Genomic DNA, 25593 nt, shown 5'->3' with positions numbered 1-25593 from the left:
GTGGATTTTCTGGGCTGTATAGCCGTGGTCTTGGCATTGTAGTTCCTGATGTTTCGCCAGCAGCTGTGGCTGGCATCTTCAGAGGAGTAGCACCAAAAGACAGAGATCTCTCAGTGTCACAGTGTGGAGAAGATGTTGGCAGGTAATTTATATCTACTCAGGAAGGTGGGTTTGGGCTGAGTCATCCTGTAAGAGTTTCCCAGGGTGTGGAATGCTAATGGAGGGAGGCTTCACTGTATCCTGAGGAGGTTCTTTTGCATATGGATTGGTGCTTGATATGCTAATCTTCTCTGCAGGGCTATTGTAGGATGTAGAGTATTGTGTTAGCCTGGTGTTTTTCAGGACTGGAAACCATGCTCTATTCATTCTTAAAGTCTCTTCTTTCCTGTTGAAATTGTGCTTATGCTTATGAATTTCAATTGCCTCCCTGTGCAATCTGACGAAGTAGTTGGAAGTGTTGTCCAGTATTTTAGTGTCCTGGAGTAGGATACTGTGTCCTGTTTTGATTAGGCTATGATCAGCCACTGCTGACTTTTCCGGATGGCCAAGTCTGCAGTGTCTTTCACATTCTTTTAGTCTTGTCTGGATGCTGGATTCTGTCTGGCATTGTAGTTCCTGACATTTCGCCAGCAGCTGTGGCTGGCATCTTCAGAGATGTAGCACCAAAAGACAGAGATCTCACAGTGTGGAGAAGATGTTGGCACCCCCATTTCTTTTAAGACTCTCCATAGCTTTTCATGATCCACACAGTCAAAAACTTTGCTGTAATCTATAAAACACATGCTGATTTTTTTCTGAAATTCCCTGATATGTTCCATTAGCAATCGTAAATTTGCAATGTGATCTCTGGTGCATCTTCCTTTTCTGAATCCAGCTTAAACATCTGGCATTTCTCCTTCCGTATATTGTAAGAGTCTTTGCTGCAAAATTTTGAGCATCACTTTGCTTGCATGGCAAATTAATATGATAGTCCGATGGTTGCTGCACTCTTTGACATCCTCTTTTTTTGGAATTGGAATGTAAACTGTTTCCAGTCTGTGAGCCATTGCTTTGTTTTCCATATTTGTTGACAGATTCTTGTTAAGATTCTGATGGACTCCATTTCTGTAGCTTGAAATAGCTCTATTGGTATTCCATCTACTCCGGGTGCTTTGTTTCTCCCAGTTGCTGTGAATGCAACTTTTACTTCACTTTCTAGGATTTCTGGGTCTTCATCGAAAGATTCTTCATCAAAAGTATCTGACATCTTTCCATCTCTTTTGTATAGTTCTTTGGTGTATTGTTTCCATCTTTCCTTTATTTTGTTCTGATCAGATACTGTATTTGTGTTGATCTTTCAGCAACCCAAGCTGTGGCTTGAATTTCCCTTTGATTTCTTGGATCTTTTGGAACAGATCTCTTGTTCTTCCTTTTTTGTTGTTGTCTTCTACTTCGTTGCACTGGTTATTATAATAGATTTCTTTGTCTCTGTGTGCAAGTCGCTGAAAAGCTGTGTTTAGAATTTTGACCCTATTTCTGTCACCTTTTGCTTTTTGTTTCTCATCTAGCAGTTTTAAAAGTTTCCTCAGTCATTCATTTAGGCTTCTCCTTTCTTTTGGCTACAGGAATAGTCTTTGCACATTATTCCTTGATAATATTTCTGGTTTCAGCCCATATTTTTCTGGGTCATGATCAATTAAACTTAGTATTGCAAATCTGTTCCTTACCTGGTCTTTAAATTCTTCAGGAACATTATTTAGATTGTATTTTGGCACTATGATTCTTTTAGTGTTTCTCTTCAGTTTTATTCTAATTTTTTAATTGGCTTTTATTAATACATCTATAACGATAACGATTAAAGCGAAGTGCAATGTCCATTATCAACCATACAACTGTTAACTGTTTTCACAAAGCTTTATTCTAATTTTTGATATTAGCAACTCATGATCTGTATCACAATTAGCTCCTGGTCTTGTTTTAGCGGAGAAGATTGAGCTTCTCTATCTTCTGCTTCCAATGATGTAATCTATTTGGTTCCTGTATTGGTCACCCCGGTGATTTACACATATACAATCATCTTTTTGGTTGCCTGAAGCATGTATTAGCAATGAATAGGTTGTTGACTTCACAAAATCCTATGAGCCACTCTCCTGCTTTATTTTGTGATCCTAGTCCAAATTTTCCAACTATGTTTGACTCTGCTTTATCGCCTATGTTTGCATTCCAGTCACCCAAACATTCCATTTCTTGTTTTATAATTTCTAACTTACTTGTTTTCATACTTCCCATGTTCTATGTTCCTATTTTGTGTGTCGCACAGCTTTGGATGTTCCTTTTGCATCTATTCACGTCTGCAACTGGATGTCCTTTCAGCTTTAATCCAGTTCCACCATTAAGAATAGCACTATTTGTACTTGTCCTCAGCTCTTCTCCAGTAGCCAATTGAGTGCCATCTGATCTGGGGGTCCTGTCTTCCAGCACTATATCTTTTTTCATTTTGGATTGTCTCATCATAGGGTTTTCAAGGTAAGAGATTAGCAGAAGTGGTTTACTATTGCCTTCTCCTGCTTCACAGTACTAACCAGGGTTAGTTGAAGTGACACTACCGTTGTCTGTGAAAGATCCTCGGCCAGTATCACCTTCCACTACTGCTGCTGCCCAGTAGCAAACCTTCAGGAATTCCTCCACTCCCATCACCATAGGAACATTAAGTCCTCTTCTGCTGATGTGACTGTTGATTCCTGAAGGGGGTGGGTGCATCTTAATCTGCTGTCTCAGCTTTGACCATTCCACCTTGAGTGACTCTGCCAAGAGTTTAGACTCTTGACCAAGCCTGTGCTCCTGATGGTGTTGCTCACTGACACACTCAAACCCCCTCACAGCGTTAACCCCCTCTGTATCCAAGAGGGGGATAAAAATAATATTTATTTACAGGGTTTTTTTTAAAGAACAGTTCAGCAGCACAGCCAGAAGAAGTCTGGCTGAAGCAGTTAAGCTAGCTGTAGCTTCAGGCTGTGAATTCAAATCACCCTACCTCGAAGAGTTGTGTTGATAAAATGGAAGAGGGTAGTAGCCATATACCGCCCCTGAGCTACTTGGTTGTATATGATGAATGTAAGAATGTAACAATATAAGAAAAGGCCTGCTGGATCAGACCGGTGGTTCATTCTAGTCCAGCAACCTGTCTCACACAGTGGCCAACCAGTTACTCTGGAGGACCAACAACAGGACATAGAGGCTGAGGCTTTCCCCTGAAGTTGCTTTTTGGCACTGGTATTCAGAGGTTCACTACTTCTGAATGTAGAAGTTCCCTTTAATCACTATGTAGTAGCCACTGATAGATCTCTTCTCCATGACTCTGTCTAATCCCCTTTTGCTTATGTTTGTAACCATCACGTCATCCTCTGGCAGCAAATCCCATAGAAGTGCCTTCTGTTAGCAGATAATTTAGTCTTTATTCAACACAAGGCCTTCAGAAGCTATGAGGAAGGAAGACTAAGGGCCAAGCTACACATGACGAATGACACTTGAACGGCAAGTGGATTGAGTGGAGGGCAAGTGAACAGGGAGAAATACACTTGCCGTTCAAGTGTCATTCGTCATGTGTAGCTTGGCCCTGTGACAGGAAAAAAGCATTCTCCCTCTGAGGCGGAGGACATCTTGGGTGATTCCCACCGTCCAATCGGGGAGGCAGGAAGTTAGTAAACCTTCTTCCTCTTCCTCCAGTAGGTGGGATCACCCTCAGCTTCTCCAGTTCTTTTCCTGCCTCAGGGGAGAGCAGTTGCCATTAGGCTAGCTAGGCTATCCTTCCTACATTTTTCCTTTTTCCTTTTTTCTTTACCTAACTACACCTCTTCCTACTAATCTTCCTCCTATACCTTGCCGTTACTTCAACCCTCCTGTGTGTGCTCCTGTCCTCTTCTGTGTCCTTTCCCTCCTGTCCCCTTCTAACCGGGGGACCAGAAGAAGAGGCAATCCAAGAGCCAACAGAATGTCAAGGGAGTCATCCGACTCTGAAGACTCCTTTCTGGACAAGGCAGAGGGCTGCCTCCCAGGAACCGTGCTGCCGACGGCGGGGAAAAGCCCTGCCGGTGCCGACGTGCCACGCAGTCACGATCGGCTCCCCGGCGAAGAAGCTGCAGGGACCGAGCAGCCTCCTCAGAAACGCCCTCGTCTGCCCTCCCAGAGGCCAGAGAGGGCAGGAGCCCCTAAGAAGAGCCGCGAAAAAGGCGGCAAGAAGAAAGGAGGCCCGGAACTGGCAGCAAACGCGGCCGGCCGCGGTTTCCCGCCAAAACCCAACGACGTGGTTCCCAACCTCCCGGCAGGAGATCTTGGGCCAGAAATGAGCTCCAGCGGACAGGGCCACATCGCAGCTGATCCGGGAGCCCAAGTAAGTGACCACCTGGATGGCGTGTCTCCCCAGATTCTGGCAGCCATCAGGAGATCCCTTAGGGAAGAACTACGGGTCTTAAGCCAGGTACAGCCTACTGACCCCTCCTCTCCCAGTACCTCCTCTGCACACCAGGGACCGTCGGGCTCTTCCTCCCAGAGTAGACCCTGGCCCACCAAGGCAGCCAGGAAACAAACTCGAAACCTTGCAAGGGAGCCCCCTGACTGGGTAAGCGAAGAGCAATCCGTTAGTGAGGTTTCTGAAGAGGGAGAATTCCTCTCTGAGGAGGAACAGGAGGATGACTCCAGTATTCCCCAGCAATCTAATAGACTTTTCTTGTTGGAAGATTATCAATATCTACTGGCTAAAACTCTAACTGCCTTAGACTTAAAAGACACAGTGGAGGGGGAGGAGGAGGAGGATGAACCAAAGCCCTCAGGCCACAAATCCAGGCCCAAGGGAAATAAGGAATTTATTCCTAGATCTGATGCCAGAGCTAAAGTGTTCCCTTTCCCAGAATACTTTGAACGCCAGCTGAGGGCAGAATGGTCTGCACCGGCAGCCACAAAGCAAGTGCCCAATTACCTCAAAAAGCTATATGTGTTGCCTAAATTTGTGGATGAGTTTTTACAGGTCCCTGCCATCGACGCACCGGTCGCCGCCTTGCAATCTCAAGGACTCCTATCCGAGGACGGCCAAGGCAACATCAGGGACGGCCTGGATAAGAAAGGGGAAGCAGTCCTGAAGCGAGCTCACGAGGCCATGGCTACATCCATCAAGGCGTCTGCCATCGCTTCCATGGTGTCCAGAGCCTCAGTAGTATGGATAAGGAGGCTGTTACAATTGCTCCCAGACAACAACAGAAGACTTATGGAGGGGGCCAACTGAATTCTGAAGGCATGCACCTTCGTTTCAGATGCCACACTGGATGCACTATCGCTGTCCTCCAGGGCCATGGCGTCGTCAGTGGCAGCTAGACGGCTCCTGTGGCTCAGAGCTTGGCCTGCAGACCTGCAAGCAAAACTGATATTGACTTCGTACCCCTTCCAAGGGGGAAAACTGTTTGGAGATCAGCTGGATAAAATTCTGATTGAAACAAGGGACAAGAAGAAGGCCCTGCCAAAGGTCTTGAAGCAGTCCTCAAGGAGACCCTACAACTACCATCCCTTCCGATCTCAGCATACGCTTCCTAGAAACAGAACAGATCAAAGATGTTCCTGGAATACGACCAGAAATCAACCTAGAAGGTCCAACCCTCACCCTAGATTCAACAGGGCTCAGGGCATGCGAGGCACCAGGTCGGAGCCGGAGGACAAGGGTCATAAACCCTGACTATCTTCGAGCCCCGGTGGGGGGAAGACTGCTCTTATTTCACAAGGCCTGGATGGACTCCAAGGCAGATGCGTGGACCTTGGAGGTTGTCTCCAATGGCTACTCCATAGAGTTCGCCTCCATTCCACGGGAGCGCTACATCCTCTCTCCACTAAGAAAAAACCAACACAGAAGGGCCATAACCCTACAAGCAGTTCACCACCTGTTAGAAATAAGAGCAATCAAACCGGTACCACCAGCCGAAAAGGGACGCGGAGTGTACTCCATTTTCTTCACAGTCCCCAAGAGGAATGGAGACTGGCGCGCCATCCTCGACCTCAAATACGTAAACAAGCACATCAAACTGAGGCGATTCAGAATGGAGACACTCTGCTCCATTGCAGAGGCCCTGCGAAAGGGAGAGTTTTTGACGTCTATCGACCTAACCGAGGCTTACCTTCACGTTCCGATTGCCCCAGCCCACCGGAAGTTCCTCAGGTTCGCCGTACACAAGGAACACTTTCAATTCAGAGCACTCCCCTTCGGGTTGGCTACCGCGCCCAGAGTGTTTACCAAACTTCTGGTGGTGCCCATTGTCCAACTGAGGGAGAAGGGCATTCACGTACACCCGTACTTAGACGACATTCTAATAAGATCCTCCTCTATGGTCTCGTCAGTAAAGGAGACGGCCTACACAATAGACTACCTGGAGTCTCACGGTTTTCTTATAAACCGAGAAAAGTGCTCTCTAAACCCGACCCAGAGACTGGAACATCTGGGGTTGCTGATAGACACCAAGGTGGGGGTGTTCTTCCTCCCGGAGGACAAGAGAGCCAAGACCAAAAAACTGGCCTTACATACCATCAATCAACGATTTTCATCGCTGATGGAGCTGGCAAAGCTCAGCGGACTTCTAACGGCCAACACGGAGGCTGTTTACTGGGGCAAGTTCCACGCCAAATCCCTCCTGGCCTTCTTACGCACCTACCAGTGGCAAATAGCTCAAAAGACAACCGCCAAGGTTCAGGTTCCTCAACGAGTGAAGGAGAGTCTCAGATGGTGGACGGTCGACGCCAACCTGCGCCAGGGCAGGAGCTTTCTCTCGCCCCAGCTCACTCAGATCTTCACAGACGCCAGCCTGAAGGGCTGGGGAGCAACGCTGAGGAATGTTCCTGCTCAGGGGACCTGGTCAGAACAAGAGAGCAAACCCCCGATCAACGTCCTGGAAATGCGAGCGGTTTACCTGGCACTACTCCATTTCAGGGATGCGCTGACCCGGGACCATGTTCTGGTCCGGACAGACAACGTGGCAGCCAAGACATATCTCAACAAGCAAGGGGGGACCAAATCATCCCACTTGCAGATGGAAGCAGTCAAGATTATGTCCTGGGCAGAAAACAACCTCGCCTCCATACAGGCGGAACACATCAGAGGGGTGCAGAATACACACGTGGACTGGCTGAGCCGGGAATCGCTCCACCCGGGAGAGTGGTCGCTCAAGAGGGAAGCCTTCCTACTTCTAACAGAACGCTTCGGCAATCCGGAGGTGGATCTCTTCGCGACTCAAGAGAACAGACAGGTACCGAGGTTCTACTCCAGATATTTCCATCCACTGGCGGAAGACATGGATGCACTCACGGCTCCATGGCCAGAGGTCCTCCTGTACGCCTTTCCTCCCTTACCTGTGATTGCCAAGCTACTTCGGAGAATAGAGGAACTCGGAGCCACAATGATAGTGGTCACCCCCTGGTGGCCCAGGAGACCGTGGTTCTCTACTCTTCAACGTTTGTCGGTCACTCCTCCTCTTCACCTACCGAACCATCCGGACCTGCTCCAACAGGGTCCGATTTGGCATCCACGGCCAGACTGGTGGGCCTTGACCGGGTGGAAGTTGAGCGGAGCTACCTTCAACGCCAGGGTCTTACTCCCAACATCATCAACACTCTTCTAGCATCCCGCAAAAAGTCCACCATGAGGATCTATAACAGCACTTGGAAGGCCTTTCATAGGTGGTGCAGACGCAAAAGAGAGAACCCCCTTGGACAAGTCCGTACATACTCTGCTGGGGTTTCTGCAAGAAGGCCTGGACAGGGGCCTGAGTCCAGTGACCCTTAAGAGACAGATTGCAGCGATTGGATCAGTTTGGATGGACAACGACGGCGCGCCACTACCATCCCACGTGCTGATTAAGAGGTTTCTCAGAGGAGCCACCCTACTAAAGCCTCCAACGATTCATCGCTTTCCCATGTGGAGACTGAAAGTAGTGCTGACAGCCTTGTCCAAGCCACCATTCGAACCGCTACAGTCGATTCCACTACGATGGTTGAAGATCAAAACCATCTTCCTAGTGGCACTCACTTCAGCACGTAGGATCTCTGAGTTGGGTGCCCTGTCAACCCGACCGGAACTCTGCGTGTTTCACAAAGACAAGGTGGTATTACGAACAGACCCAACCTTTCTGCTGAAAGCGTATTCTAACTTCCATCGCTCCCAGGAAATTTACCTACCATCTTTCTGCTCGGAACCTCGGCATCCCATGGAAAGAGACTGGCATAATTTGGATGTCAGAAGAGCACTCAAGACGTATCTCTGCAGGACAGAGGAATTCAGGAAAACGGACTCCTTGTTTATCAACGTCTCACAACCAAAGAAGGGACTCCGTATGTCCTCGTCAGCTATTGCATATAGCATTAAATCCTGCATCATAGAAGCCTACAAAGCCCTCGGAATAGACGTACCATCGGGTATTACGGCACATTCAACCAGAAGTGCGGCCACCAACGCGGCTCTGAGACGGAACGCGTCGGTGGAAGACATCTGCAGAGCAGCTACGTGGTCTTCGGTGTCGACTTTCATCAAGCATTACCGGTTACACACAAGCGCATCGGCTGATGCGGCCTTCGGGCGCAGAGTGCTACAACACGTCATAAGAGACGAAGATACAATCCCACCCGGATCATGAGGCACAGCTTTGGGAGCACCCAAGATGTCCTCCGCCTCAGAGGGAGAACGGCCCCTTGGATACTCACCGTGAAGGGTCCTTCTCCTCTGAGGACAGGAGGACATCTTGCCCTCCCTGATCTTCTTACTTCTCCTTGTGTGTATAACCTGACACCTCCCTACTGGGACAGGGTCCAGTTTTGCAAGTCACTTAACTGACGTCTTGCTGTTATGTTTGTTTATCTGTTTTTTACTACTGTTCTCACATACGTATTTATTCTTCTTTCTTGACGTTGAAGTTTTTTCTCTAACACATGGGTTTTTCTGAGAGCAGAGTTTAGGTACTGCTGAGGGGATTCACCCGAACTGGAGAAGCTGAGGGTGATCCCACCTACTGGAGGAAGAGGAAGAAGGTTTACTAACTTCCTGCCTCCCCGATTGGACGGTGGGAATCACCCAAGATGTCCTCCTGTCCTCAGAGGAGAAGGACCCTTCACGGTGAGTATCCAAGGGGCCGTTTCCATGAGAAATTCATAGGTTCCAGTCTATAATTGTTTTATAATTTTAATGTGTGTTATTACATTTGATATTAAAAGAATAGAAAAAATATTGCACTATTTCTTAAATTTAAAATGTATTAATACTTATATTGTGAACCAAGCACAGCCACGCTTTCTCTATCCAAAGCTACGTTTGCATAGTATACTTCAACATACCATTTCAGCTTATGAGTTGAATCCAACCGTTTTCATTGATAGAAAGGTCGATGTTTTTTACTGATTCTTGCTACCAGCAGCAAACCTCCCACTCCTCCATTCATACTGGGCTTGGGGATTTCCGTTCACCAGAAGCAGCATTTGAGGGGCATTTTAGGCTGCAGTGGAAGGCGGGAGGCAAAGAAGTTCCATCTCGCTGATGGAAGTCCATTCCATTACTGGAGATTTTGCGTGGAATCCAACTCAATGTGTTTGCATGGCTTTCTTATTATTATAATGATAGGCCAAATAGATAATCCCTGATGACTGATAATGGCCTTCTTAGTGACTCAGTTTTGAAACATTTAATATAAAATGTAAACCAGCTACGTTTGTATTGCCTCAGGAGGACCTCTGTGATGTCACTAGCATTGCCTAAATATTGTTTCAGTAAAAGCAGTTTTCATCATTAAAGTCAAAATTAGTTTAGTCCCTCTTAAGTATAGATTGTCTAGTGCCAATACATGCTAGCTTGCAAGCCAGCTTTGCTCAACATATAAATTGCTAATCAGAATTGGTGATTGCTAATCAGAATCTTAAGCCCTGGAAGACAGGTGCTTCATTGGTTGAACCACTATTTAATTCATTGGTGTATACATGTATTGTGTAAATTGCCAGACTCACACCAGGGGATGATGAATCGTCTATGACTTCTGTCTTAATGTTGTCAGTCTTCCCAGAGAATTCTCAGAGAATTCTAAACCTACTCCATTAAACCTACATTTCCTAAGTTTTCGTGGGGATAGGGATATATGTTACCTATTTTATTTAGTTCAGTTCTGTCATAGCTTTTGGGCAAAACCATTCCCTCTGGACAGTAGAATGTAAAAACGACGTTTATCTGATCATTGATTAACATCAGGTAACATCAGTTGATGAGGATAATTAGTCATGGATTATTATTGTTGTTGGTATTACTTTTAATCTTTTCATGTCACTTTTCAGTACATTCTACATTACACCACACTTCTTGTAAACCCTTCATCACTTCTTGTAATATCCCTTTGAGATATGTGCAAAGAGATAGTTAACAGTTAAGGCTAAAATTTAATCTCACAGCTCTGGTTTAACTTAATGAAGATCATCATCTGTCTCATAGTACTGGCACAGAATATTTGTTTTTTAAAAATGTATTGTAAACATAAATTTTCATGTTAGTAAGCCTCAGAAATTGTGGGTGCATCAAAAACTGTGTAGGAAAATAGTAATGAAACATAGGAAAACAAATAAGGCCAAGTTTAGGTAACATGTGAAACTGCAGCTCCACTATAAAATGAATAATAAAAGCCTGGGATTATTTTGTTATAAATAGCATTTTTAAAATTTATCATTTGACACTTAAAATTCAGAATTATTAAAAAATGAGTTCTCTCGTTGCAGAAATAATAGGATTTTGACTATTATGGGAGTTAAGCAGTTGAGACAGTTATAGAATGCATTTTATCAATAAGTAGAACATCTGCAAGAAATGTCCACCTGCTGATATACGGCACAGTGTACTTTTCAATGAAATGCCCTTCATCATTTTAAGACATCTTCTAATGAAGTCTTATTGGGATTAGCATTTTGAACACAAATACTTTTAAGCATTAAAACACCCATTCTCAATGAGATTGCATTGTCTTGTGTACCCTTGTTCATTAATAAGCAATCTGTTAAATATTAGAAGAGTCCAATTGTGCAATTGGAAGCTGATTAGTAAGTAATTCAGCTATGTTTATGGATATAATCATAATTTCTGTTGAAGACTTTCAACTTAAGAATCACTTTCCCATTAAACATAGACATAAAAGTAATAAAGATACTAGAAATACAGATATTGGATATATCAAGTACACAGACATAAATATATACACACTTGTACCATTATTAGGTGCATTCAGGGCTTTTTTTCAGCTGGAACGCGGTGGAACGGAGTTCTGGAACCTCTTGAAAATGGACACATGGCTGGTGGCCCTGCCCCTTGATCTCCGGACAGAGGGGAGTTTAGATTGCAATCTAAACTCCCCTCTGTCCGGAGATCAGGGGGCGGGGCCACCAGCCATGTGTCCATTTTCACCGAGGGTGATTCAAACTTTAAAAAACTCCCCCCTTGTTCCAGCTGACCCAAAGTGATGTCATTGTATGGTCCTGGGAGGCGTGCGCATGCGCATGTGGTACCAGGGGCACTACCTCCAGCCAAGAGTTGCCCCCTGTGCTGACAACCCACTGAGTTCCACCACCTCTTTTCCCAGAAAAAAAGCCCTGGGTGCATTTACCACATATATATATGAAAAACTTGTTCACAACCCCCCTGCCCCCGTTCTTATGCACAAAACTCCTGAGTGCAATCTCCTTGTTATTTTTAACTAGTAACAGTATAATATTACACTATCCTTAAATGTTTTTGAAATTTCCTTTGTAAATATCATCAGCAACATAGATGTTGTTTCTCAGGTACCAGAATCCATAAACAGCTATGATATTTGTCAAAAGGCTGTTCATATGAACAGTAATTCAACCCCCACCCCCCATCCTCCCTAAAAGGAAACCTAAAATGCTGCGGTGATAACTTAGATTTTTCTCATGGGGTTATGTACTTTCATCTGTAGCATCCTGCAGAGAGAAACAGATGTTATCAAGTTACAATTTAAATTGCCTGATAAGCTCCTGAATGTGAACAAGTCTTCCATGCTATGATATGGTAGAAGCAGTAGACTAGATCCACAGCAACTCAGTAAAGTAAACACCGTGTGGGGCAGGGCAGGAGGATTCATCTTCCAAGACACTTGTGGCATATTCCCCCTTGATGTTTCTGTTCTAAAAATATTTAACACATGGTAATGGTAGCTGCAGATATGCAAAGAGCAGCACAGGAACAAAGAGGGATGAGGGATAGACAGGAGAGGGCACTGATGTTATAGAAGCTCTGAGAAGCATTTTACTTAGGATGATTTAGAGGTTGCAGTTTTTCTATTACCCTAAATCTTGCAAATGAAATCAATTTCAAAATATCTACATCTGTAACATAGACAGTAGTTCAAAGATGATGTTGGTCTACTAAAATGGAATTTATAGAGGCAGTAAAAACTTACTTTTATTAGGAGCTACAATTGTTCATAAATAGTATGTATTCTTTTTCACTTTTTTGTCCTTCACCATGCAGAATGAGGAAGAGTATAACTCATCAGTTGGTGTGTTGTTTTATGAATCTGTCAGTTCTAATTAATCTGTTCTTTTGTTGACCCTATGAATTTTATATATCCTTATGTCACACTATCCCTATATGTAGTGTCTTAAAAGGACATCTGGAAAATTTCATTAATAGCTTCTCTACTTAAGCACACTTTCTGAGATCTCCAATCAGTAATTTCTGAAGTTTTATATTAAAATGTTGAAGGTTTTTTATATTTAAAATGTATTTATTATTTTATATAGCACTTTTAATTTGTCAGACTACTTTGGAACGTTAATATTCTGCAAGGTAGACAGTTTGGATCCCGTGAGCACAAGGGCAGTTGAGAAAGTGAATCTTTCTCACATTCCTCTTTCCCAAGTAATCTTTTGTGATTCTTAAAAAGCTGGTTGGGGGGGGGGGTGTGGAAGACTTTCGAACAAAATTATATAGGGGCTACAGTGATGATGGGGAATCAGCTAAAGTTTCCTCCATCTTGTTCTCATGTCAATGAAGCTTCTGTGAGTACATGGACATCATAGACCTTACAATAACTACATGGTGTGTGTAACCCAGAGAAGTGCTATCACTAGCAACCACATTACTACCATAATGTTTGAACTTGGATTAAGAGAGGTTCAAAACTAGGCACGTACTTTGGTTTTTAGACCATAATCATTTTTACTGAGTATGGAATTATATAGAATCTATGCATATGAGAGCCAGTTTGGTGTAGTGGTTAAGACTCTAATCTGGAGAACCAGGTTTGATTCCCTACTCCTCCACTTGAAGCCAGCTGGGTGACCTTGGGTCAGGGCCAAGCTACTCATGACGAATGACACTTGAACAGCAAGTGTATTTCTCCCTGTTCACTTGCCCTCCACTCAATCCACTTGCCGTTCAAGTGTCATTCGTCATGTGTAGCTTGGCCCTCAGTCACAGCTTCTAGGAGCTTTCTCAGCCCCACCCACCTCACAGGGTGTTTTGTTGTGGGGATAACAATGGCATACTTTGTAAACCACTCTGAGTGGGTGTTAAATTGTCTGAAGGACAATTCATATATAACATATATAAATCAAATGTTGTTGTTGTTTTTGTTATTATATAATTAGTCTTTGTCTTAAAAGAGTCAAGTTGGGTGTGTTATGTACTATCAAATTGCTTACAAGTTATGGCGATTCTATAAATTAAGGAGGACCTCCAAAATGCCCTATCATTGACTGCCTTGTTTAAGTCCTGCAAACTGAAGGACATGACTTCCTTTACTGAGGCAATCCATCTTATGATGGGTCTTCCTCTTTTCCTACTGCCTGCAACATTTCCTAGCATTATTGTCTTTTGCAGTGAGTCTTTTGCAGTGAGTCTTCACATGTCAAGTTACTCAATAAATATGTACCCAGTACAGTAAATGTTGATGGGAACCCCTTAGTTGCTTCTTTGGAATGAGGGATAATGTTTTAATATGCAAGTCACATCAGTCTTCACTGAGCAGACATACATGACATTCACTGAACTCTACAACTGCCCACTGAATTTTTATATTATAGTGGAATATATATAGCACTGACATTGGCCATTCTTCTGTCCACAGTCCCTCTGCTGTGAAATTAAGCAGAGACGCCGGGGCGTAGGCTCAGTGTTGCGTTTGTGCCAGCACCTCCTCGATGACCAAGAAACTTGTAATCTGAATGCGGATCACCAGCCTATGCAACTGATTATCGTAAATCTTGAAAGAAGGTGGGAAGCCATTGTCATGCAAGCTGTCCAGTGGCAATCTAGGTTGCAGAAGAAGTTGTCAAAAGATCCAGTAAGTGACATCTGCTTGATGTTCTTTTCCTCCACCACCTGCCCGTGTGGAGTATCCCACCCCCCAAAATGTTTACAAAATTTTTTCAATTTACTTTTAATGTCTTCGCTGAAGGTGCTATTGCAGCCAAATAATTAGATTCCTGAACTCGTCTCCAAAACTTATAATGGTCCTGTCAAGGCAATGAACTGATTAATGGGGTGTGCACAAACTCTGAGTTCTGTGATTTAACCTGCATAGACTCTAATCCTTTTTAGGCACCAAATCTAATATTGAAATCAGTGGCTGATAAGGAGAGCCAGACTAAAATAGTTCCCACAGGTAATAGTATGATACAGTATGATCACTTCTCCGAACCCTTGATCTGAACATTCTGTTTGTCTAGCAGTACTATATGTTTATATGGTCATGTTCCTCTCCCCAGACTTCAATATAACTGGTAGAATCAATGGGGAGGGGCTGTGGTTTAGTGGAAGAGCCTCTGCTTTGCATGCAGTAGGTCCCAGATTCAATCCTTGGTATCTCCAGTTAAAGGTACCAGGCAGTACGTGATGTGAAGATCTCTGCCTGACACCCTGGAGAGCCATTTCCAGTCTCAGTAGACAATACTGACCTTGAAAGACCCATAGTCTGATTCAGTATAAAGAAGCTTCATGTGTATATGTTAATCAGAGTGCAGGGAATAAATTCCATGTTTGTTAATGGTATGTTCAACTGTAGAATAGAACACTGAATGTTCTACATGTAGTCCCTTTTATTCAGACCAACACAATGACATATAACAACGTGCAAGCTTTTGAGCTGACCAGAATTCTTCATCAGACCAAGTGTGCAAAAAATTTTAAATTATGAGTGGAAGAAAAATCAGATTTTTTCAAGTCATGTTCATAGGACAGGACCTCAAAAATCTGTTTTATTCCTTCTCTCAGGTTTTTTTGTAACATCTGGCCTGAAGATGGATTCTGGCGAGCTCAAAAGCTTGCACACTGTTGTGTGTCATTGGGTTGGTCCTAACAAGAACATGGATTGTGTTCTTGTTTATTATTATTATTATTATTATTATTATTATTATTATTATTATTATTATTATTGGAGCAACATAGCTGTAAACAACTTTCTGCAACATTCAACATCCAGTGAAAAAGACAAGGCTGTGGCTCAGTGTTAAAGCATGTGCTTTGAATGTACGTGTTTTGCCTGTCAAGTAGCAGGGTTTCAGGGTCTCCTGAAACCTTGGAGCTTCTGCCAGTAGAGAGTACTGAGTCGTGGACAATACTGAGCTAGGTAGAATCCTAGAATCATAGAGTTAGAAAGGATCTTACAAACCATCTAGTCCAACCCCCTGCCCAATGCAGGAACAGCCTAAAGCATCCTCAACAAGTATTCGTCCAGCTGGTCCTTGAAGACTGCCAGTGAGGGGGAACCCACCACATCCCTAGGCAGCCAATTCCTTCCTGTAGTTTAAACCCATTGTTTTGAGTCCTATCCTCTGTTACTAATAGGAAGAGCTCCTTTCTGTCCTCTAAGTGACAGCCTTTTAAATACTTAGAGAGAGTAAACATGCCTCGCCTCTTCTCCATACTAAACATTCCCAGGTCCCTCAGTCTTTCCTCGTAGGTTTTGGTCTCCAGGCTCCTGATCCTCCTAGTTTCTCCTCTCTGTACCTTTTCCAATTTGTCCACATTCTTTTTGAAATGAGGCCTCCAGAACAGCACACAATGCTCCAGGTAGACCAGCACTATTATCTTCATCCTGTTATGAGACAGACTTTGCAAGATTTAAAAGCTTCCCTGACAGAGGCCAGTGTAACTTTTCCCTTAAAAAGCTTGAAATTCTACTCCTTGGATACAATAAGCAGTTGTAACAGGAGCCTGCTTGCAACCAAGAGGGTAAATAGAGTCTCTGCTTTTATTTTGCTTGAAATATCAGCAGCTGCAAACAACCTGTATTGCTTTGGTTTTGTTTTGTTGCCCTTTTAATTTCATCTTATAGAACTTACAGTTGCTATTTTCATGTGCCTGGAGCAGAGGAAAGAGGCAACTGTGAAAATAACCCTGCAGGCTGTGCTGAACATAAGTGTAAACTGCCACTGCAACTGGAGCCCATTCTCATCTTTTCCATGTGAGCTTCTGCTGGGTGTAGCTGCAGTTCCTCTAAATAAGTTGCTATGTGCTAATTAAAGGCTAGTGCTGATGTGGCAGCAGGAGTGAAGTCGTCTTGCGGCTCTATTTGGATAGGAATCGATTGGGAGGTAAGGTAGGGGGAGTGTTACGAACACTGTGTGTTTTCTTGATGTCAGGATGCCAGAGAACTTCACAAGCTCCACACTGCTTTGTTCCCTCTTTGCCTGGGGAACTGAGACTTGTTTGCTGGACTGAATTACCTTTTACCTGGTAGGGAAGACAACTTTCCTTCTGCTGAGAAATGGCAGTTCATGGTGTACTTACTTCACTAGAATTGTAGGAGTTATCGTTGTTTTGAGGAGGCCCCTTGCTACAAACATATACATAATATGGAAATATGGCCATCCATGCTACATCTACGGGTTTCTCAGGTGATAAAACAGAAGCAGAGTGCTGCATTTGGAACAGAATTTAGTTTGTCTCTATCCCCCGATTCCACGCTGGCATCTACGATGTTTCCTTTCATTCAGTTCCTGTGTAGTCATTTCTTGGGCTAATCCCAAGATTGCTTTCTCTGCTTTGCCTGTCTCTCTGCTCTTGATGGTGTGCCAGTCTTGGCACATGAATGGTATCCCCTGGAAACAAGTTTTTATTTGAGGTTGTCCACAGTATACTGTAATATATGAAAACAAATGGGATGTGTTTACATCTCTGATGGCATCTGACTTGGTATTGGCAAGAGTCACTGACGTTGAAAACACTGGCTTGGCTGATTAGATGTGTTACGGAAGTACACGACTTGCTTCCATCTTCCTTGTGTTCTTTTAATTCATATACTAACATTTTCTTTTGTAAATTTTTCTCCTAGGTCCTTAAGGCACACTATTATTATTGCTCACTTCCCTTCAAGAGTTATGTTAAAGTTTCAAGATTTCATTTTTCATATAAAAGCTTTTTAAAAGATCTTTTTAAATTATTTACTGTTTCCTATCTTCAGTCATTTACTATTTCTTATAAATAATCTTTCAATTGTTTCAAAATGGATAGTCAAATATTCAACAAACCTGAATATCTACTAAAAGGTTTTTTTCAAGATGCAGAAATAAAAACTTCTTAAGATGATTAAAATAAGCTCCGCGTTGATTCAACATGACTTTTCCAGTGCTAGATAACTGGGTTGGGCAAAAGAAAGTAATGGTAGATTGTTTCTCATTCGGTCAATATACAACAAAAAGGCAGAGGAAAGCTTACTGCACTGATTAGAAAAAAAATCAATGTTTGTTGATTAATGGAAACATTTCATAATTATTTATATGAAATAGATAACAATGATTTGATGATTTGCAGATTTATGGATCCAGGGAATTTGAAAAAAGAGAGTTTGTTCTTGTTTTCTTTATTATGTATGTTTTTATATGTTGATTAGTTGTTTTTGTTATTGTTTGTTTTATTAGTATGTGTGTAATTGTAGTTTTTTAGGTTTGTTTTTAATTATATAAAACTCCTAATTTTTAAAAAAGGCAGAGGATTTCTCTGATTTTTCTTTAAATTCTGAAACAATCCTAAAACTCTTTCAGCACTCTGTCAGGTATGTTGTAAAGCCTGTGTGCATAAAGTTTTATTTCATTTAATTAATTAATTTAATACAGTGAAAGCTATTTTTGAATTATTGAGACTGACAATGGGTAAAACTTATATGCAGTGTGTACTGAGCTCTGCAAAAAATCCCCATAACTCCTTCTGTTCTAGTCTGCGTCAGTCATTCCCAAATGGTGACTTGCAGGATCCTTAAAAGCAATTTGCCAGGTTGTCCCAGTGTCAGAAATAGTATGGCACCACAAGCAAAGAGGATTTCCTTTCCAGGTCAAAGTAAACGCAGGGTCCTCTCCTGAGCTGCTTCAGGGGGAGACAAATTTAGTCAAAAAAGAAAATCTTATTCATTCATTCATTCATTCATTCATTCATTCATTCATTCATTTATGTATTTATTTTTCACATTTCTATCCTGCCCTCCCTGCAAGCAGGCTCAGGGCGGATCACAACCCATTAAAATACAATAAAATTCATTTCCATAAAACATTTTAAAACATCATTAAAATAAAACATATTTCTAATTATGCAGTCAGCCTTACAAACTAAAACAGGATGATGGACGGCCTTTGCAGGGAGGGTTAGATTTTATACACCTCTTGTTGTTTCAGGCTGGCTGAGGCCCAGACCTCAGCCATGTGCCTGGCGGAACAGCTATGTCTTACAGGCCCAGCGAAAAGATAGTAGGTCTTGCCGGGCCCTGGTCTCAGTAGACAGAGCATTCCACTAGGTGGGAGCCAGGACCAAGAAGGCCCTGGCTCTGGTCAAGGCTAATCGGGCCTCCTTCAGGCCAGGGACCACCAACAGCTGATTATCCCCTGATTGGAGTGTCCTCCTAGGAATATATGGGGAGAGACAGTCCCGCAGATATGCTGGTCCCAGTCCGCATAGGGCCTTATAGGTCAGTACCAAACCTTGAATCTGATCCGGTACTCCACAGGCAACCAATGCAGCTCGCATAATATTAGTGTTATATGTGCCCCATTTGGCACTCTCATAATAGCACACAACACTGCATTTTGTACCAGCTGTAATCTCCAGATCAGGCCCATGTAGAGCAAGTTGCAGTAATCTAGTCTAGATATGCCTGGATCACTGTAGTTAAGTCACGGGTTGACAGGTACGGGACAAGTTGCCTGGTCTGGCACAGATGGAAAAAAGAGGACCTGACAACTGCTGCGACCTGTGCCTCCATTTTCAGGGAGGCATCCAGAATCACCCCCAGGCTCCTAACCCTGGGAACTGGCACCAGTGGTGCCCCATCGAGGGCTGGGAGCCAGAGTCCCAAACCTAGCCCCCCATAGCTCAAGTACAGGACCTTTGTCTTTGTCGAGTTCAATTTCAGCCGACTCTGTTTCAACCAGCCAGTCACAGCTGCAAAAGCATGTTCCAGGACATCTGGAGCCGAGTCGGGCCATCCATCCATCATCAGATACCACTGGGTGTCATCTACGTATTGATAGCACCCGAGTCCAAAACTTCGCACCAATTGGGCAAGGGGGCGCATATAGACATTAAACAATAAGGGAGAGAGTATTGTTCCCTGTGGGACCTTGCACACCAAAGGGTGGCAGGATGACAATTTCTCCCCTCCCCCAGAGCCACCCTCTGTCCCCGACTGTGGAGAAAAGAGATAAGCCACTGCAAGGCCATCCCTTGTATCCCCATATTGATGAGGCAGTGAGTCAAAAGATCATAATTGACTGTATCAAATGCTGCTGACAGATCCAGTAATATCAGCAGCACCGAACTACCTCAGTCCAGATGTCTGTGAAGATCGTCTGTGAGGGCGACCAGCAACATCTCTATCCCATGTCCTGGGTGGAACCTGGACTGGAAGGGATCTAGGGATGAGACATCCTTGAGGAAACCCTGCAGCTGTTCTGCCACCACCTGCTCAATCACCTTTCCCAGAAATGGGAGGTTCAAGACCGGGCGGTAATTGACGAGGTCAGTGGGGTCCAGCGATGGTTTCTTTAAAAGAGGCCTTTAATGGCCCAGGAAAAACCACAGAGCCTAAGGTTAGACTAACAAATGCCTCCAATGAGGACCGCAGCCCTTCACCACTGACTTTCACCTGCCACGATGGGCATGGGTTCAAGGGGTATGTGGTGGGCCTAACTAATTACAGGGTCCTGTCAATCTCTTCCCCAGAGAGTGGGCTGAAATGATCAAATATTGGCCCTGAAGATGGCCAAGGGGTCTCTAGCTCATCTACTGAATCAACCGTGGCTGGCAAGCTCCCAAAAGCTCCCCAAAGCCTCACAGCTAATGTCCGAATTCACAATTTGATGGCCTCTCTCTGGCAGGGAGACCAATGACCAAAGCACATTAAACAATTTTTGCTGGGCGTGAGCTAGCTGATGTGATGGAGGCTGCATAAAAATCTTTCTTCACAGCCTTCACTGCCACTTCATAGTCTTTCATGAACATCCTATAGGATGATCTTGCCTCTGTCCTGAGATCATCACCACCCTCGCTCAAGCTGTCTTAGCTCCTGCTTCTTCCATCAGAGCTCCTCTGTAAAGCAGGGAGCCCATCTGGCACAGGGGCAAAGAGGAAGGGATTTTGTTGATGGCTTCGGAAAGCTGGCACTACCAGTCCTCCACCAGCTCATCTAACGAACTGCTGTGGAGTATCGGATCCCACAAAGCATTCTGGAACCCGTCTCCACGGGCGAGCATAAATCAGCTCACTGCCCTTGTGAGGGGAGGGGTGGTATCCCCAGCTGAGCTTTCAGAACCAAGTGGTCTGACCATGGCACCAATTCTACTGCTTCCAGATCCACATTCAACCACATCCCGAAGATCAAATCTAGCGTGTGGCCCGCTTGATCTGTAGGGGTCGATACAAATAACTTATACACCTTGACAACTGTGAATCCATTTTTTTCTCAATAAAAATATCATTCTAAACTAGCAATATGCTAGTCTACTTCTGTCTTATGCGCTATTTACAAATGTGCATGTGCAGATACAGTTTTAGGGCACTAAGCAAACTCTTATAGAAGCCAAACAGTGCAATCCAAAGCAGAGTTAATCCAGTCTGAAATCAATGAGCTTAGATTGTAGTAACTCTTCTTAGGATTGCATTGTAACTCTCCTTAGGATTGCATTGTAAGCTAAGGAACAGGCTCTGAAAGAAAGCTGAGAAGTATCCATGCCCAAATGTCAATTATTCAGTTCCTGACCTCCTGAACTCATGAAGTAGAAGCTGCTTATGTAAGCAGAATTATCAGCTACAGGGATTCATGCTAAATTATGCTATCAAAAGAGGGATATATTTGTGTTTATCAGGTCTACAACCCTTTACCTATGATTTTTCTGAACTTGCCTTGAAATATGATCTCCGTAAAAAGCCATCATTCTTTGTTTTTAAGTCCAGCTCAGCAGCTGTTAAATGCACTGAGAAAGAGAGAAATTTTGAAGCAATATATACACGGATTCGGAATGCTTTGGTTGGAATCTGGATTTCTGTGATATTTCTAACTTAGTTTATTCATATACTCCTTTGCCCTTTCCATCAAGCAACGTACTCCCTTTCCATCAGACAAATTATTGTCCGCTGCTGAGCGCTTCTGTAAGTACAGTGTACTATGTGTCCTGCACAATTCCCATGTGCTTTGGCTTGAAAGTATGCTGTACATCCAGCCACATAATTGAAAATAATAAGGCCACAATAAATGGGATGGCCTTAGGGTATAACACCCAAGGGATTCAATTGGTGTCGCTCTGCATCAATGTCCATGCATCATGGTAATTGAGGTAACATAACCAATTACCACATTTTAATTAGAGTTGTAAGAACTTGGAAAATTCTGCACTGGTGAGACAGCTCACTTTAAAAAAACCCAAGCGTTCTCTTTTCCAGAAGCTTTTTTCTTGGATGATTATTCTTGGAAGTCAAAGGGTTGCTGAAACTGCTGTTTTAGAAAAGGTTGGGAAAAAATCCCAGATTCTTTATAATGAATGAAAGCAAACCTGGAAAACAAAAATGTGCGAAAATGCTGTGTTGCTGCTAAGCCGATATCCTCATCTACTTCTTCTTTTATGCTTCTCTGTCACTTTAGGGAAAAGAAAACAGCCTCTTGTAAAGTTTGAGTTGGCCCTAAATTAAGCCTCCCATGTTCTTTGCCTTTCTTACTAGTACACATTTTTTTTGAAAAAGTGTAACAATGCTCCTTATGTATTTTGAAAAATCATCTATGGAAGAGGCAAATATCACTTTGTCATTTGGCTACAGTCTGCAACTATGTACTAAGTGTACTCAGCATCTGAAATGGCCTAATTGCAATCTCAATTATTGTTTTGAAAGGTGAGGGCTAATAGGGAAAGGAAGAAGTATGAGACTTCAAAAAAAAACTGCTATATAAAGACCTCTTCTGTAAACTGGTGTGAAAATCAGGAAAGAGATTCTGAATCCTGAGAAATTATTCACATCTGGTATGTTCCACTGATGCCAAAGACTACCTAAGCCTTACATTGGTTTCTTCATTCACATAAAGTACTTGCAGTTACTTCAGTGAAACTACACAACCAGTAGCTTTCTGAAGCATTGTGGCATGTACATTCTCATCTTGAGTGTTATTGGTGAGATCAGCAATGGGTTTTCGGTTTTGTTTTCCCGGCCATGTCAGACGCTCCTCTCCGCAGGTCCGGGAGGAAACGTCCGAGCAGCCTGACCGGGCGGTTGACCCGCGATGGTTAACCCTCAGGACTCCCAGTAAGGGAGACGGGATCCGGAGCGCGGCGGGAAGAACCCCCTGAAAGCAACGCAGGGGGTAAATTGCCCATTTGCTCCAACGGAGGCCGGCAGACTTGCGCAGCACCTCGCGTGCTGCCGGGCCATGGAGAACGGCAATAAGCAGATTTAAGGTGAAAACCTGTAAGTAAACGAATCCCTTCAGACTTCTAAGTGTATGCAAAGGATTGGTGGGAGTTGAAGCTAAGAAGGAGCGGATTTCTTCCCCTTCACGGAGTTTCGGAACTTAGTTGGCACCCCCCCCCTAAGATGGTGGCGAGAAAGCAGAGCCCAGCAATAAGTAAATCGGTGATGGTGACATTACAGGGGAAGGGGGAAACCTTGGAAGAGATGGTGAGGAGAGCAGTCTATGATGCTGTGCAGCCCTTTGTAGCGAAACTAAATGAAATGGGGCAAAAAGTTGATTCAGTGGAAAGCGAAGTGAAAACCATTAAAGAAACAGCGACCGGAGCAGAGCAGTCTACGCACGAGAACGCAGTACTCATTAAAGCAGCAAGTAAGGAAGTGAAGCTTTTGGAGAATCAAATAATAGGATTGCAAGTGGACCGTGCCCAAACGGTACTGCGTCTTCAGAATGTAAAAGAGGAGCAAAGTGAAAATTTGAAAGATCTGGTGTCTGGACTTTTGGCGCCATTCGCAAAGGCAACTAAAGAAGAGTTAAAAAGCGATATTTTGGAAGTCCGGCGGACATCTTCAAAGTATGTAATGAAGTGTCAGCTGCCTCGTGAGATTATTATTGACTTTTCATCTAAGAAGACTCGGGACACCATTTTATATAATTCGTATAATGTGGACTTGGATTATTTGGGCAACAAGGTTAAAATATTGAAAGATGTTCCATTTTTGGCTCGTAAAAGAAGATTCAAGTATAAAGGACTTGTGGCTTTCTTGAGGAAATGTGATGTAAAATATAAATGGTTGTTTCCAGAAGGCGTCTGGTTTAGATATAAGGATCAAACTTACAAGATTACATCAGAAGCGCAGCTGACAGACTTTTTGCTCAACCATCAGGAGTTTCAGCAGGAAGAAAGTTCAAAATCTGAAGGGAAAAGTGGGGGGGAGGAGAGAGCGAGCGCAGCTGCTCCAGCCGCGCAGAGAGAACTGAGACCGAGACGCAGGGGGGGGGGGAAGAAAGCCTGATCCTGAATATAGTTTGTATTGTATAAAATCTACCAATCTGATAGCATATTAGAAAGTTAACTTTTAAGAAAAATTACAGCATGAAGGGAATACAAGACATGTAGTGTAGCGTTTGTTGTTTATGTGTTGCCCTCCCCCTTTTCCCAGTCCCCCCTTCCCTTTTTTTCCCCTCTCTTCCCTTTTATATTTTTGTAGTTTTTTGTAGTTTTTTATGTTAAATATTAAAAATAATTTTTTTAAAAAAAAAAACCCAAAAAACAACAAAAAAAAGTGATGGGCAGGGCTTTTTTTCTGGGAAAAGAGGTGGTGGAACTCAGTGGGTTGCCCTCGGAGAAAATGGTCACATGGCTGGTGGCCCCGCCCCCTGATCTCCAGACAGAAGGGAGTTTAAATTGCCCTCCGCGCCGCTGGCGGTGCGGAGGACTATCTAAATTCCCCTCTGTCTGGAGATCAGGGGGCGGAGCCACCAGCCATGTGACCATTTTCTAGAGGTTCCAGAACTCCGTTCCACCGCGTTCCAGCTGAAAAAAAGCCCTGGCAATGGGTAGAAAGGAATGGTGTCAACCCGCCTCCCATTCTCTGACCCATTTCTATGCTGCTCGTTGCTGCTGCCATCCATCTCCTCTCTGTTTTTCCCCTCCCCAGTAGAGGGCTTTCTGTACTCCACATTCTTTTTTGCTCACAGAAGAATCAAGCCACAAACATAAATCCTGTGCTGTTTGGGAATCTCTTACTGGATCAGGATGTTGGTCTATAAAACATCTGAACTCCTTTTACCTTCCTGGGGTCTTTTTATTTCATTTTTCTAATTAGGTCTCATGTTAATTAGATACATCTTTGCATGATAATTATTTGATTTATTTTAGAAAGATGATTTTAATATTTCGTTCTGAAGATGGGGATGGGTGAATGTTTGTGTACCCAATTTTTCAAATGCTTTCCCTGAGTAACTAAGAGTGTGCCAACTGCAGTTTTCATAGAATTTCTGGAAGATGGCTAAAATTAGCTAAATACTTTTAAACTGCTTGGGATGGAGAGCGATCTTATAGAACTAAAATTATAATTATATAATAATTTAACAATAATGATTTTTAATAACATGAAGCATATTTGCACTCAAGAGGTAGCATTAATTTGTTTATTTAGAAGAACACTTACACCACTTTTTAAACTGAAAATAGTAAATAAATAATGAAAATAAATAAAAACCCATGCAAAGTTATACATTTGTTTATTCTCATGCTAATACTATACAAGTCCCACTGAAATAAATAGGCTTCAGGAGCATAACATTAGTTCATTTCTTTGTCTGACTTCAGTGTTTTTCTTCTTGTTTCTGATCCTCTTCACTTAACTAAACATCCAAGAGAAATCTCTCCAGGAGATAGGCAGACATTCCTTCCATCAACAAGACACTACTTTCTCCCTTAAATCATGTGACTTGATTGCCTCAAGACAATGACTTTATCCCAAGACTGCATTCAGTTGCCTTACATAACTTATTACAAATCCCATGACATTTCTTATATCTATAAATATAAGCCCAATTATTGTTGGTTTGGTAAAACCCATGGCATTCTCCTTCCCTTTTATGTAGTATTTCTTGGGAACATGATGCAAAATAAGTATCTTAATATGCAGCA

The 25593-nt window shown here is 43.2% G+C and overlaps 1 protein-coding gene across 1 annotated transcript in view; it reads left to right on the top strand.

Annotated features, from left to right (window-relative positions):
- Positions 1-25593, top strand: part of AKAP6 (A-kinase anchoring protein 6) — a 290855-nt gene that overhangs the window by 238982 nt on the left and 26280 nt on the right. The window contains exon 11 of the mRNA XM_054972742.1: positions 14121-14336. Coding sequence (XP_054828717.1) covers positions 14121-14336 — 216 coding nt within the window. The remainder of the gene's footprint in view (positions 1-14120; positions 14337-25593) is intronic.

The sequence above is a fragment of the Eublepharis macularius genome, chromosome 2 (genome assembly GCF_028583425.1).
Source record: "Eublepharis macularius isolate TG4126 chromosome 2, MPM_Emac_v1.0, whole genome shotgun sequence".
NCBI lineage: Eukaryota > Metazoa > Chordata > Lepidosauria > Squamata > Eublepharidae > Eublepharis > Eublepharis macularius.
The sequence above is the reverse complement of the archived record's forward strand: the minus strand, read 5'-3'. Positions and strand labels throughout refer to the sequence as shown.